The sequence below is a fragment of the Labrus bergylta genome, chromosome 11 (genome assembly GCF_963930695.1).
Source record: "Labrus bergylta chromosome 11, fLabBer1.1, whole genome shotgun sequence".
Lineage (NCBI taxonomy): Eukaryota > Metazoa > Chordata > Actinopteri > Labriformes > Labridae > Labrus > Labrus bergylta.
Genome location: NC_089205.1, coordinates 25,894,510 through 25,908,765, shown reverse-complemented (window position 1 = coordinate 25,908,765; position 14,256 = coordinate 25,894,510). Strand labels below are relative to the sequence as shown.

Here is a 14,256-nt window from a genome sequence, read left to right as displayed (position 1 = left end):
TGGTCAATGAGAGAATAAAACAACAGACACAACTAGAGGAAAGTGTTCAATTCAAAATGTGGACACTGACCTTTGACACACGGAAGCAGAAAGCAGATAGTTTGGTGTTTGCCCTCTCTGGGTCGACAACCAACAGACCTTTCTCCTCATCCAGACACAGGTACCGGCCTGTGGTGATGTGGCGAATACGGAAAGATTGCCCCCACTTCATATGGCTACCACTCCAGCTGCAGGAAGAACATTTACATTTACTTTGGTAGGTTATTGGATACATGCTCTTACTAATACTTGTTGTTTTGGTACATTGTTATGTCTGCTCAATGCTGCTCCATGTCTGTCCTGCATGATACACATTTTTTATATTAACCAAATGCTGCTTTATGTGTATCCTGCATGGTTTATGTATTTTCACCTGTGGCTGCTCACCTGTCTGCTTAATTACTGTTACGATATTTCTATTTGTAGCTTTTAGCGCTATTAGAATTTGTTTTTTTTAGGGTGCCTTTTATAAAATCTGGCCAGGGACAACAGATGAAAATTAGTCTTTTGGCTAACTCTGGCATATTTACAGAAATGTTTATTAATATGCAATGTCCCTGTAAAATAAAAAAAAATAAAAAAATGAAGAAAGTAAAAAATAACAACAAAATACATGTTTTAATAGATGTTTCAATAGTTTTTTTGTTTTTTAGTGCTCATAAAGAGAAACCGGGTCAACACACAACAAGGACATTTGGATATTTAGAGCTCTAGAAATATTAAGGACTCTGCAAGTTTCACATTTTTTCTCTGTTAATCTAGAAAAGGGCAATGAACACAGAACTGAAGTATGTAGATTCAAGGATATTTAAAAAGCTAACTGTTCTCCATAATTAGATGGAAAGAAAATGTTTTCCAACACAGAATTTTAATCACAAAATCAGTCAATAAGAACAGCAAATCCAACATGTATTATGTCATTGCACCAAAAAGACTATCACCTGATTCTGAGAGGCTCCAACCTCCACAGGGATCGCGCTTGACTGCACACAGAGCCGCCTTCATAGTGAGCCATCCTGTATCAGAGACAGGCCACAGACACATAGAATAGTTTTTTAATATCAGATTTAGAGGACATTTTACAGCTAAAAATCTCTGTGATCGGTTTTCTTCTCACCTTCGTTTTTCTTCACCTTCCTCAGGTGTGGAGATGGCCAGACACTCGTCCATGTGGCCGTGGAAGAGCCTGAGAACGTGACCTCCTGTCAGAAACCCTGAGAGGAGAGACACACAAGATATGTATTACTCTCTGGATGATTTAAATGTAGAGAATATAAAGATAAAGATAAACTTTATTGATCCCCCGTGAGGGAAATTTGTGCATTACAGCAGCTCCAGAAAACAGGAGACGGGAATATACTTATTAAACATAAAAATAGTTAAAAAGAAGTTAAAAACAGATCAAACATATTTACATCATTTAAATAAAAAATACAAATAAGAGCCAAATATAATAGCTCAAAATTCCACCATTTCTCCAGGTTTAAAGGTGACATTTTGAAATACCACATAAATTGAACAGCTTTGTATTGTAAGTGGAGGTTAGGCGGGTGTCCAGGGCTGTACGGATTTGTTGGCTTAAGGGGAAAATGTCTGAATATCTGTACCCTCGGCTAGCTCGCAGCCAGACATGATTGGGTTCATGTTCCACAGTGTTTGCATGAAGGAGGCGTCAACCATCAGATCTCCACTGGCGTAGGATAAGTGCTGAGGACAAGAAGAAAAGGGATAAAATATCAAGTGCAGCATATATATGTTGAAATCATCTACTGTGTAACAAAAGACTGGGGCTGTGAGCGGTCTTACCAGGTATCTCTCAGAGGACACGCTGACAAGGATGAGGTCATCACCCACCCTGACCTTCTCACCCTCAGACCTTTGTTTAGAGGCTGGATGAATGGTCCACCAACACGCCTCACCTGCAATAAGAACAAGAATTATCTGCATTTCTCCTGGGAGATTTATTCACAGTTCACTCAGACATACAGTCCTGACAATGATGAGATATCTTAGCCAGACTAAAAAAATGACAGAAATCACTGCAAACACAGATATATATGTCGTACTGAGCAGTCTAAATCTGTAAAATAAAAAAAAGTATAAACAATAGAGCCATGCTACAAAATGCATTACTTTCAATGATCATGTACATACAGGATTAAACAATGGTGTTGCACCCAACACTGTTTAAAAAAAAGAAAATGTAAATTAGATTTTACCAGTGGAGTCTTCTTGTAAGCCCACATCAAAGGCCAGCTTGTCCGTTAGAGACCGGGATGTAGTCAAACAGCTCAGGTACTGGGGGGATGAAATGTCATATTTAGAAATGAAAAGAACTTTTTTACAGCATTTAACCTCTCCTTTCTTTAAGTGAACTTTGTCTTACCATGCTAGAGTGGTAGTGTCTCAGAAGGATGGCATGACCGTACAGTAAGGTACGATGGCCTCCACCTTGAGACGACTGAAGGGGGGGGGGGAGAAAGACAGAAAATATGAATCAGACCAGCCAAAGAAGACTGACTATACAGTTCAAATAAACCTGGAACAGATGGGGATAAGATTCATTTTACATGTGATGGAGGAGAGCACATAAGTAATAGTCCAAACTGTTAATTTTATTCAGAGATAAAGATTCACACATGATTAGAAATGGGACGGAGAAGACTAATGGGCTAGGTGAAAGTAAAAAACTTTTGAGAGTCATTTTGTTCCCAAAAAGTAATTAGGCAATATAAGTGATTAAGATCCACAACAGTAAGCAATGACGCCTTCTTTTTTTAACAAAACAAACACTGTACAGAACATTTTGTGGATGATTTTATACTAGTACAATAAAATGTAAATAAACAAAAAAAATAATCAAAATAAAGATGAAATTGGAAGATACTGAAGACCCTGATTGTTATAGAAATTATCAACACAATGAGACTGATGAAGTTTCATCGAATGCAAAACAAAGTGAAAACTTTGAAGCAATTCACCACAGATTATAGTGTCACACTTAGAATTAAACCATCCTACCTTTTCTCAACATCCAGCAAGGATGCAATAAGAAAACACAATTACTAGAACAGTTATAGATTAAAAAAAAAACCCTATAAAAACCATTCAGTATGGTGTGCTAAGTGATACCAACACTTTCTGTAGGGTTATGCACCCACAATCCACTAGGATAAATACAGGTCTGGTTTGGTAAGAGGTAGCGCTACATCATTAGCCCTGGTCTACATTAGCATTAGGTTTGGTTGGAGCAGGTGGATTGTGTTGATGTGATTTTCCAAATGTGTGTTTCTGTGCAGTCCTGTATTGCTAATTTTGTGAGGACCTATGTCCGTTTTATAAAAGCGTATTAAGAACATTTCAGCACGGTAGCTCTTAAGGTCTTGGTTTTACATTTCAGGTTAGATTGAGGTTTACATTTAGCATTAGCATGTGGTTGGGCAGTGCCTTTGTCAATAAGGGTCCTCGTTAGAACAGACATCGTGTGTGTCTGTGTGGGTCTCGGTGTGTGTTTGTGAGTTAAGAGAGAGATAGGCCTGTCGGGGGCTCTGGGGGGGGTGTTTGGTTTCCCCCCTCTACCCCAACAGATGAGGGTTGGACCCTTAACTGTGCTGCATGCCGTGCTATTCTCATCCACTTGCTCATCATTAGAAACGTCTGGCTCATCCATGTCATCCAGCTCCTGTGTGGCAAGGAACTACCCGAACTGACTAGAATATTGTGTCGATTCAAATGCAGCATAAAGAGACTTAAACAGAGAGCCTAAAGCCACCTTTACTTTTCAGCGGTATAAGTCAGGCAAGGTTTGCAAAGATGATATATTGGTTTTCTGTTCAGATTGTGAGCTAAATAAGTCTGTGCTGTTGTACTGGATGACAGGTGGTATCCATGTTCAACTTCCAAGTAAACTAAGTGAGATGAGGCCTTCAGAAAAAAAAAAAAATTGTACATATTTAAAATACATTTAAAATCATCGTTGTTAGACTAGCAGTTCAACGCTGCTCGCTGCCTTCAATGCGACATATTGCACAGCCTGACTTCATATTTTCTCTCGTCTTAATTAGTGCAAAAGGGAGTTGTTTTTTTAAACAGGAATGTTCTATTTAAAAAAAGGTTTCTCACTCATAGGAGAATAGTTTGTACCCTGTTGTCGATGACACACTGTGCATTAAACCACAATACTGTGTTTCTAGAGTAGTATTTTTGCTGCAGTATTAAACAACTTATGTTGATAAATGTCTACAGAAATGTGCAAAACAAACTCTGAAGACAACCAACAGTGTGCTGGAAGAACATAACTGACATCAAAGGTATGGTAGTATTCATGGCATGACAAAAACAGAATAAATGTGCTGGTACATTTTTTAGCAGGAAATGAAAAAGAATGATGCCAGTAACTATATATTTCTTTAAAGAGTAATCTAAATGATTTTGACTCCATGTGTAGTACCTCAGAATTACTGATAGGTACAAAGAGTGATAATCTCCTTAAAGTGAGGCTATAATAGATATGAATAGAAATTAGAGACATGTGAATGATGCAGCACAATTTCATCCAAAAGGAAATCAGGAACGAGGACAGTTGCCAGATTGGTTGGGACACACGTTACAGAAAGTCATACACGTCAGCAGACATACCCATTTGTCCAAATCGACTGCCTGCTTGGCAGAGAGCAAGAAGGGAAGGGAGGGAATGGAATGTCAGATAACGAGTAAAAAAAGTTATAATAATTAAAAAGCAAAGAATAAGTCGATCTTTTGTTTCCCAAGTAGCCTGAAGGATGTTGATGAAGAGTAAGATTTATGATGAGCTTTAAAGCCAGACAGCAGTTATTGTATTTATGTTTAAAGACTTAATCAGTGCGTCATTTATAAAGAACAAGAAGCCCGGCTACATAAAACTAGAACCGCATTACTGCTAAAAAAAAAAAAGCCATATAAATAATTGAAAAAAGCAATTCAATTTAAAAATGTCACATGTTTTCTATATCCATGTATTCCTTATCTAAGGCAGAATCTTGTAAATGTAATATTTTAAAATAATAGTTGATAGAAGGTTTGCAAATTGGATCTTAAAGTTGAAAAGTAAGCAATACAAAGTCAAACTCTAAAATAAAATCTTGTGTAAGTGGAAAGGACAGGAGAAAGGCAGAGCAGCATTCATTATAAAAAAAAAAACTTCTGATACATTTTTTATCAGGCAGAACGGATGTGGACAATTCCTTTCACCAACGATTTCTCTACGATTTGACATTCATGAGCAATTCTCTCCTGCGCACCTTTCTGATCCCTCACAACTCTGCAAAAGAATGTTTTTTTTCTCAATCCGCTTCAAGTCTTCAATTAATTACTCATTTTCTCTATTTCATTGTTCAAATCTTACGTCCATCATCTCCACCCTGTTGGCCAACATCTCCTGCAGAGCACGGACCGACAGAGACTGCTCCAGAATGAAGCTGCATATGGCCAGGTCTGGGGGCACATTCTGCAAATGTGTCAAGAGCACAGAGGTAGAGAACAAAGCAGGTTAATCAAGGTCAGCATGTATGGCATATACTGCAAGACAAACAGAAACGGAAGGAAGCATTCAGCATCTTACCTGAGCGTTGGATGTGGTTTCAAGGAAGCAGAGACGATCCCCGAAGCCCTCACAGGACAGACAGAGCTTAATCTGCTCCTTCAGGACGGTGGCAGTACACTGCAGTACGACCTGGTCATCCTGCAGCACAAACACATAATCATTGTTATTTCACTTTATGGACACAGTATTTTTTTGCTACTACAAATCATGGCTTTTAACCACCACTTAATTTCCGTCGATCTGATTATGTGCAGCTCGTTATCCCTGCCATGCCTGCTTTTTTTTATTCAGGTAAACAATGTTTTGTGCTTTTATAACAGCTTTGATTAAATCTAGCATGATTAGAAATTAGGTACAGGCATACCTAACACACTGACTGCAGTGTCATGCTTTGTAAAGAGTAGTGAAGAGGGAAACTTGTCAACAGCATGCATGAAAAAAATAGGCCCTTTCAATACAGTATGACTATAAATAATGTGTTTAGATGCAGCCACTACCATCAAATGTATGTTGTGTTATGTATACTTAAATATTAAAAACCTAATTGATACTATATGTTTACTTATCCCAACAGAGTCACTCAATCTTCATCTGTTAGATGGGATAATGCTCCTCACCAATGTAGGGTTATTACTTCTTTTAAATTAAATTAATTTGCTTACCTACACTTCACATTTCAGAACATGGTTACTTATTCTTATTGTCTGAATTCATTTATTCCAAAGTTATTGTAAAAGCATTTGGTGATGACTTACAATCAGTCAAATTACATCCCCTACCATTCAACATTAAACATTTATTAGTTTATAAAGCATTACACGGCCTTGCACCAGACTACCTATCAGATATGATTTTAGTGTATGAACCAGTACGGCCCCCTCAGATCTTCCAGTTCTTCTCTCTTAGTTGTTCCACAGAGCAGGACAAAAACCTTTGGTGATGCTGCTTTCAGCTGTTACGCTCCGAGACTGTGGAACGACCTTCCTGAGGGTCTGAGAGGAGCCCAGAATATTGAAATTTGAATCTTAACATTATTGTCTTGTCTTTTTTATCCTACTACAATTTTAAATATTCTTCTCCTATGTATTAATTTTAATATCTTATTGATTTTATGTGTCGTATTTAATTTTTATACATATTTTTTTAATTCTTATTGTTGTGCATTAGTCTCTCAATGATTTTATAAACTACTTTTTTCGTCAATAACTTTTCTGCACTCTTGTAAAGCACTTTGAACTGCAATTTAATTTGTCTGAAAGGTGCTGTATAAATAAAGTTTGATTGATTGATTGATTGAAATAACACAAACATGATCGTGACTGCTACACACGACACAACTAAAGAGATTATGTTAAAGTCTGCAAATCTATGTTCTTAAGAAAAATAACATGTCCGCCTACAAAGAAAATGTTTAATTCATTTGTTTTTATGAAGTTTAAAGATTTGTAAAAATGGTGATTAGTAAAACACTGTTATGGACTTTTGAAGGGGCAATGAGAAGACAGCTCGAGTAAGGGCCAGCACAATCAGGAGTGGACTCGCACAACTTCCACAAACAGAACGCTAACAGACGGTAATTTGTTGCTCCTCGTCAATGCCTGGACCTCGGAGAGACTGGTGTAACTACAGCGATAAACACCCCCCTCCCCTGTGAAACCCACACCTGACACTCTGCATTCTCAGCTGCTCTTTCTACTCATTCATTATGTAAGTGGATCCATCACTTAACCTGACTATGATTGCTCTCCACAGCTTTGGACTTTTATTCTGACTTTTCTCACCTTAAATCCAACAACTCATGAATCATTCTGTCTTCCCTCATGATTCTTCACCTCATGCACCTCATGTGTTTCATGTTTTAGTGTTTCAGAGAACAGGTAGGCCCCTTCAAAGCGTGGCTGAGAGCTGCAGAGGAGTTTGCATGTCTGCGTTTATGGCAAAAATGGAAAGTGATGCAGATCAGTGACCTCATAACATCTACTCCTCTCTTATACCCAGAGGCCTCTAGTGTTACTGTGGCTGCGGAGTGACCCTTCTTCCTTCAGTTGGGCTATCATTTATCTCTCCTCTGCCCTGAAATGTCTCCTCTGTCTTGTCCTTGCATTCCCTGCTTTGCACTCCGGAAAGTGGAGCAATGTGCCCTCTCTTCTTCACTGCAGAAATGAGTAACACCACTTGATGTGCAACTGAAGTATTACTAAATCTGTACATGGAACACATAAACATGACTTTTGACAAAATTAAGTGTTTCTCAGAGGTAATATGCAAAATAGAGTCCAATAGGGTTTAAACAAGGCCGTGGAACCAACCTCACTTGCACAACAACAACACCTAAAACTTACACAACACTAAAGCTGAGTTTCAGACATGGATATCTGTTCATCAAGACTGGATATTGATCCAAACCACTATTGTATGATCATGGAAAAAGATCAGCTAATTGGGCTGAACAAGGCGAGTAAATCATTCGAAGCTCACTATGTTTTAATGAAGTACAAACAGGCTTAGATCACAGGATCCATGAGAGAAGTAGGGCTGAGCTTGTGGCTGTCTAAAAGCAGACTGAAGTGCTGGAGTGACTCACTGCGCCCGGACAAGATGTGTGATCAGATGACAACTGTACGATATATGTCCAACATTATACATTAGTCTACCGAGTGGCTTCCATCTATTTCTACAGCCGCCGTCTCAAATAGCAGGTTTACTCTGCTGCAGTCACTCTACCGCTGCAGGCGAGATCAAAAAGCAAAAAGAAGCAAACACAAGACATGCAGAGAGCCTTGGTGGTAAACTGGTGGAGGTCGGCGCTGGTTATGAAACTGACTAAAACTGATACTGATGCCTCTATATGACCTACAAAAGCAAACAAGATCATCTGTGACTAGATTTGATCATGGTGGGAAGGGAATGTTGTTATTAATAATGCCTGAACCAAGTGAGGCGGGGCAGGTGCCGATAAACATGCTTCACTTGTTTACATGTTACCATGACAAAGATTTTGAAGGGTTAAAAATCAGAATGAGATTTTAAGTTTGAAACAGTGCAGACACATTGACAGGACAAAATCTGCTCAGAGAAAATAATTACTGCTTTGTCCAACCAAATGGAAGCAAACCAACATTTCCTCACCGGACCTTGAAACAGATATTGATCAATTGGAGATCAAATTTAAAATTCTTCACGATAATGAATATGGGAAGGTGTTGGAACGGCCATAAATTTTCAAATAGGGTATTTTATGAGACTGAGGATAATATACACAAACTATGACAAAAGAAAAAGAAACACAGAATCAACATTTCATTCTTTCGATCCACAAAACGTGATTTTGAAACCTTTTTTTTTTAAGCATCAAACTGAGGAGAGGATCATAAAAATACCTTAGCCCCGGCCACCACTTTTCTGCTACATACTATCTGGACTTGTTATTCCAACGAAAGTGTTAAGATACGCAGACTTATAATAGGACATTGAAAAGCACATCAGCAATAATAGAGATGTGTCCTTTCAAAAGTCACACTGTGTGAATCCAGATCCAATCGCATGACGTGAAAAGCTGACTTAGACACCACACAAACCCCCGGGCTTAACTCATGCTTATATTAATAGAGGCAGCTCTCAGGATTAGAAAGGTTGTGCGCCTGATGCTTTATTGTAAGCCAACCACAACGCCTGATTATTTGTTAATCTCACATGATTATGACTGATGCAGACAGGTAGGCGGATCTGAGGGAAAACCCAGGATGTGCTGGTTGTCAGCAACCCGACCCACTGATCTTTTACCCGGGTAGAGGGCAAAGATGTGTACATGAAACACATTTAATGCCCTGATCCACATGGTGGGTGTAAGGTTACAGCCAAGCCATGTTTGGACTTGGCATCCGAAGCATGTGGTCTATGTGGATGTCCGGGGTCAAAGGGAGAGGTACAGACAATTGGTTGTAAACTGACCAACAGTCAAACAAATAAACACACTACTGTGCACAAATAGAGGTGTGTAAATGCAGCAGAGATTTACAGCCAGAGGCACAGATAGCGCCTGAAAGCAGACACCTTTGTATATTCTCTAGGGTCATCTGATGGTTCACATGCAGACAGAGGGTAGCCAGGGTTCCCCCAGACAAGCAGGCACACTGCCCGCCATATACAGGAAGGGAACAGATGCAAAATGGTGAGAGATGCTCGCTCCAAACTTCTCATGCCCTGCTGAAGTAGGGGGAAGGACAGGATGTAATTCTACAACTGTGAACATAGCTGATGTGGTTGTTGCTGTGGGCACATGGTGTGTTAGATTATTCAGTTTGGCTTGAATGCTTTGTTTTGTTCAAGGAGGGTAGCTTTATATATTCAGAAGGAGAGACAGCACAGATGTCGACATGTACTTTGAGTCCATCAGAGAAGACAAGTTTTTGTGTGTGGGACATTTTTCATACATACTTGACCACAATCATTCAGCACGATCACCAAGTGCCAATACAATCGAACAGTATTGAGGTTTTCCTTCTCCACTTGCAGGCGGGTTTGATTTATATTACATGCATCACTGCTGTAGAGTCCAAATAGTTCAATTCTTGGCCTGTGAATATAGCCTAGTGGTTATGACGCGCGGCCCATGAGAAGAGGATATACAGTAGGTCTCGTTGCAGCGGCTGTGGGTTTGAATCAGGCCTCGGCCCTTTGCTGCATGTCATCCCTCACTCTCTCCTCCCAACGTTTCCTGTCTCTTTTCAGCTGTCCTAAACACAATTCTTGGCTTGATGTTTTAACAGCATGTTGGTAGAATAAACTTAGTAATTCAAATATTTAAATCGTGTTAAGGCATAAAAACACTTCACAGAGGTGTCACAGACTCCAAATGGTAACACAACAACAAATTACTATTATTCTTCTTTTTTTTTTATGGAATTCAATCCTTCTTGTTTAAATCTTGTTAGATATGAACTTGTACAGTACCTTTAAAAAAAATATTTATTTTTTTGTTACAGGTAATATTTTTGTTTTAATTTCAAAATTATTTATGAATATTTATTTTTCAATTTTTTAAGATTTCTTTTTTGGCTTTTTGTGCCTTTAATTGAGAGATAGGACAGTGGATTATAAGAGTTGGAAATTAGGGAGAGAGAAAGTAGGGAATGACAAGGAACCACAGGCTGGACTTGAACCTGGGCCGCCCACTTGGAGGACTACAGCCTCCATGCATGGGGCGCGCGCACTACCCACTGCGTCACCAGCGCCCCTATTTTTCTATTGTATTTGACTATTTAACCCTTCACACCCTGCTCCCAATTTCTTAATTGTCAAAGTGCCGCATCCATGCCATGAAAGTGTTCCTGGAAACTCAATCCTCAGTATCAAATGAATTACATATTCATTGTTCGCTCGCGGTCCAGACTTTTGTCCAATGCCCTGATAAAAGTGTGCTGATGCAGGACACCTCAGGACATTGATTATATTTCTGCAGACATTACAAGAGTGAGGGATAGCCCATCGTACAGCGTGTGGGTGGAGGAGAGAAACGGTTCAATAAGGTAGAGTGGAGAGTGATGATGGGGTTTCCCTTTGAAACTAAAAGAGGCCATGCAGGTGCACTATCAGGATTCTCCATCACAGGCTGCAGTCTGTACTGCTTTGGTGCACCCACACTCTTCTATCCTGGTTGTGTACTTGCTGTAATGTTTCTCTTAGGTCCATTCATTTGAGGCTTCATTAAAAGCATCATTAGATAACATAATTTTATTGTCATTAAAGAAAAATCCATCCCATCATCCGGCACTGCAGATTCAGGGTTATGGGTCTTTGCTGCTCGAAGGCATGAACACACATCATCTCTTACATATCGACATGTCACCTTTTTACTAATAACTAATACTAATAACTTTTACTAATAACCAGCTTCTTCAGGTGTCAACAGGTACAGATTCTGATGCATTCTATCAAACTAAGCAAAGCAACATGTTTAATAAAGATTTCCTCTGTTGCATTGATATTTACTCCACTTTTTCACCTAAACAACAACACTCCTCATGCAATCATAATCCAGGTACTGTTCAAATACCTAACGCTCAAGTTCATGTTACTGGTGAGAGTGTGTATAAAAATAAAGCATTCTGGTTTGAATTCATCAGGCAGCTGCTTACAGCAAAAACATTTAATCTTTAACAACATATAAACAACAACAAAGACTGAACGATTGTGAACGAGAACAAATGCAATGTGAGAAATGGTTTCTTTGTGCTGACTGCAGAATCATTAAAAACCTATGATTATATCCGTGCTCGAGTTTCAACTCTCGTCTAATGTGGTAATGATGGAAGAGTTTTGCAGATAATTTATGAAATACAAAAGTTAGAGGTAGCTTGAGATGGAAAAAGTTAATGTGCTTTAATGTCTTGTTAATGATTTTCATGCTGTCTCTTTTTTCTCTTTTCTTTACTACACTCTCTCTCATTGAACTCTTCTCACCTAAATATTTTCTCACTACACTGTGTTTATTTGTTTTGCCGTCTTTTTTTTCTCTCCCATTTCCATTACCTCTACTTCTCATCGCCGGGCCTTCCCCCTCCACTCCTCTTCTATTTTAGGTGGCTGCACCTGTCACTATCCCATTCCCTCCTTGTGCTGACCAGCAGATACTTAGAGGTCTTACATGAGGTACTTAGAAGTAGTTGAAGGAAGAGGGGCACTCTCTTGCTATGAGGGAAGACGTTGACTAGAGGAAAACGAGCTAAAACTGGTTTTAACAGAGAGCAAAATGCAATTTTTTAACTCATCCAATCACTTCATAAAAAATCCAGAATATGTAATCATTAACTGTTGGAAAAGTACATTTATTGTACTCAACCTTTTCAAATTAGCTTAATGCATGCTGGGTCATAAATGTCAACAAAACTATAACAAAAACAAAATGATATGCTTTCTATATTTTCAGATTTTTTTCTAAAAAACTAAGTTACAAACTTAAACAGGTTAAATCACAAATCAGAGCAACTCTAATGTTGAAATTCATTGGCACAGTGTTTTACAGCCTACATTAGCTCATAACCCCCCCCCCCCACACACACACACACACACACACACACACACACACACAGACAAACACACGCACAAACACACAGACAGTCTGTTTAACTTCTACAAACTGTCATCAAACAATAAACAGCCTCTGCCCATTGAAAGAGGACAAACTGGTAAACTGGCAGACACAAGCAGAAAAAAAACTCCATTATAAATACATTATTTTACCCGGCCTGGCCTGGATCCAAAATCCATTTGTCTAAAAAAAAATCTATTGCCTTTAAGTGTATGCAAAGTACTTTTCAGCAGGCCTGTTTAAAACATGCATAATCCAAGTTTGATTAAAGGAGTGACTTGCAGGAAAACAGAGAGATTATTTACAACCCAAAGTTAGGAGGAACAACAATCCTTATAGCCGGAGAAATACTCCTCCGATGTTCAAAAACGTAAATCTGTGTAGTTCCATCTCAGACTTCATTATAATATATTTAGGTAGGTTCTGCAGTTCCTTCAGCTCGTTAAGAGTATTGTTGGATTTCTCCAGACAGTCTATCAGTGTTCACTGCATGAAACAGAAAGATGCATAGCAGAATAGTTTAACTTTTTATAAAAGTTAAAAAGTCAGCAGCAAAATAAGACAAGGGTAATTTCCCTATCTGTGAATGCTTAAAGCATGGAGGGTGGGCTCAGTCCTTGCTCCAGGTTTTAATAGCTTTAAACAATTCTTCAATGACCACAATCATACGGAGCCCCTGAAGTCCCCAAAAATGTAAAAATTGTTTTCTTTTGCACAGAATATAAAAATACCTTAAGTGAAAAAGACTATGTTGTGTGCATAAATTATAACATACTAAAAGACAATAAGATTTGTTATTTGTTATTTGTTGTTAACATTCTACAAGATAACTATATTGTGCACACAAGTTATCCTCCTGGGTAACGATAGTAACATGTTAACATGCACACAAGTTTTTATTCTGTGCTTAACAACATGATGTGCTTTTCTTTTTGGGACCTTGTCTTTGACAACATGAAAAGAATGCAGGGAACATCCATGCAGAAATGTTTCCCTAAGTCTGTCTTGTTGTGACTTGACAAAGCTTATTATCGGGCCCACAGCCAGACAAGAACACATACACAAACATGCATACACACAGAGGGACACGTACACACAAGGTTTGCATAACAGTTGTGTCACTTTGCAACACCTTGCATCAGAAGGATTCCTCTCTCTGTTCCTGTCTCGTGCATGACAGAGCAAACCAGACCACCTGTTTATTGTGTAAACTGCTGTGACCTCACTAACAGCTGCTGTACATGTGTGTGTGTGTGTGTGTGTGTGTGTGTGTGTGTGTGTGTGTGTGTGGGTATGTGTGTGTATGTTGACCTGCAGTGGATGTGTTCATCTCCTGGGCTCAGCACTTCTAAAACCCAGCTTTGCTCCCACCCTCCCTCGCCCCTGATGGTTATCGTCTGCCATCTCAAAATCTGCTGCCACCAGAGGACAATATGCAACCTGCATTAGGATTAGCTTTTGTCTGCTGCTGCTTTTTTTTCCCCTTTTGATGAAGGCTGGTCAGAGATAGTACATTGCCTAATATTAATCCGATGATGAATTTTCT

The 14,256-nt window shown here is 38.9% G+C and overlaps 1 protein-coding gene across 11 annotated transcripts in view; it reads right to left on the bottom strand.

Annotated features, from left to right (window-relative positions):
• ryr1b (ryanodine receptor 1b (skeletal)) overlaps positions 1–14,256 on the bottom strand; it is a 68,067-nt gene that overhangs the window by 47,970 nt on the left and 5,841 nt on the right. For all 11 annotated transcript variants that reach the window (XM_065960113.1, XM_065960114.1, XM_065960117.1 and 8 more), the window contains exons 2-10: positions 5,639–5,758; positions 5,423–5,524; positions 2,426–2,500; positions 2,259–2,337; positions 1,846–1,958; positions 1,647–1,746; positions 1,157–1,253; positions 981–1,055; positions 71–227 (exon numbers count right to left, since the gene is read on the bottom strand). In XM_065960113.1, the coding sequence (XP_065816185.1) occupies positions 71–227; positions 981–1,055; positions 1,157–1,253; positions 1,647–1,746; positions 1,846–1,958; positions 2,259–2,337; positions 2,426–2,500; positions 5,423–5,524; positions 5,639–5,758 (918 nt within the window). The remainder of the gene's footprint in view (positions 1–70; positions 228–980; positions 1,056–1,156; positions 1,254–1,646; positions 1,747–1,845; positions 1,959–2,258; positions 2,338–2,425; positions 2,501–5,422; positions 5,525–5,638; positions 5,759–14,256) is intronic.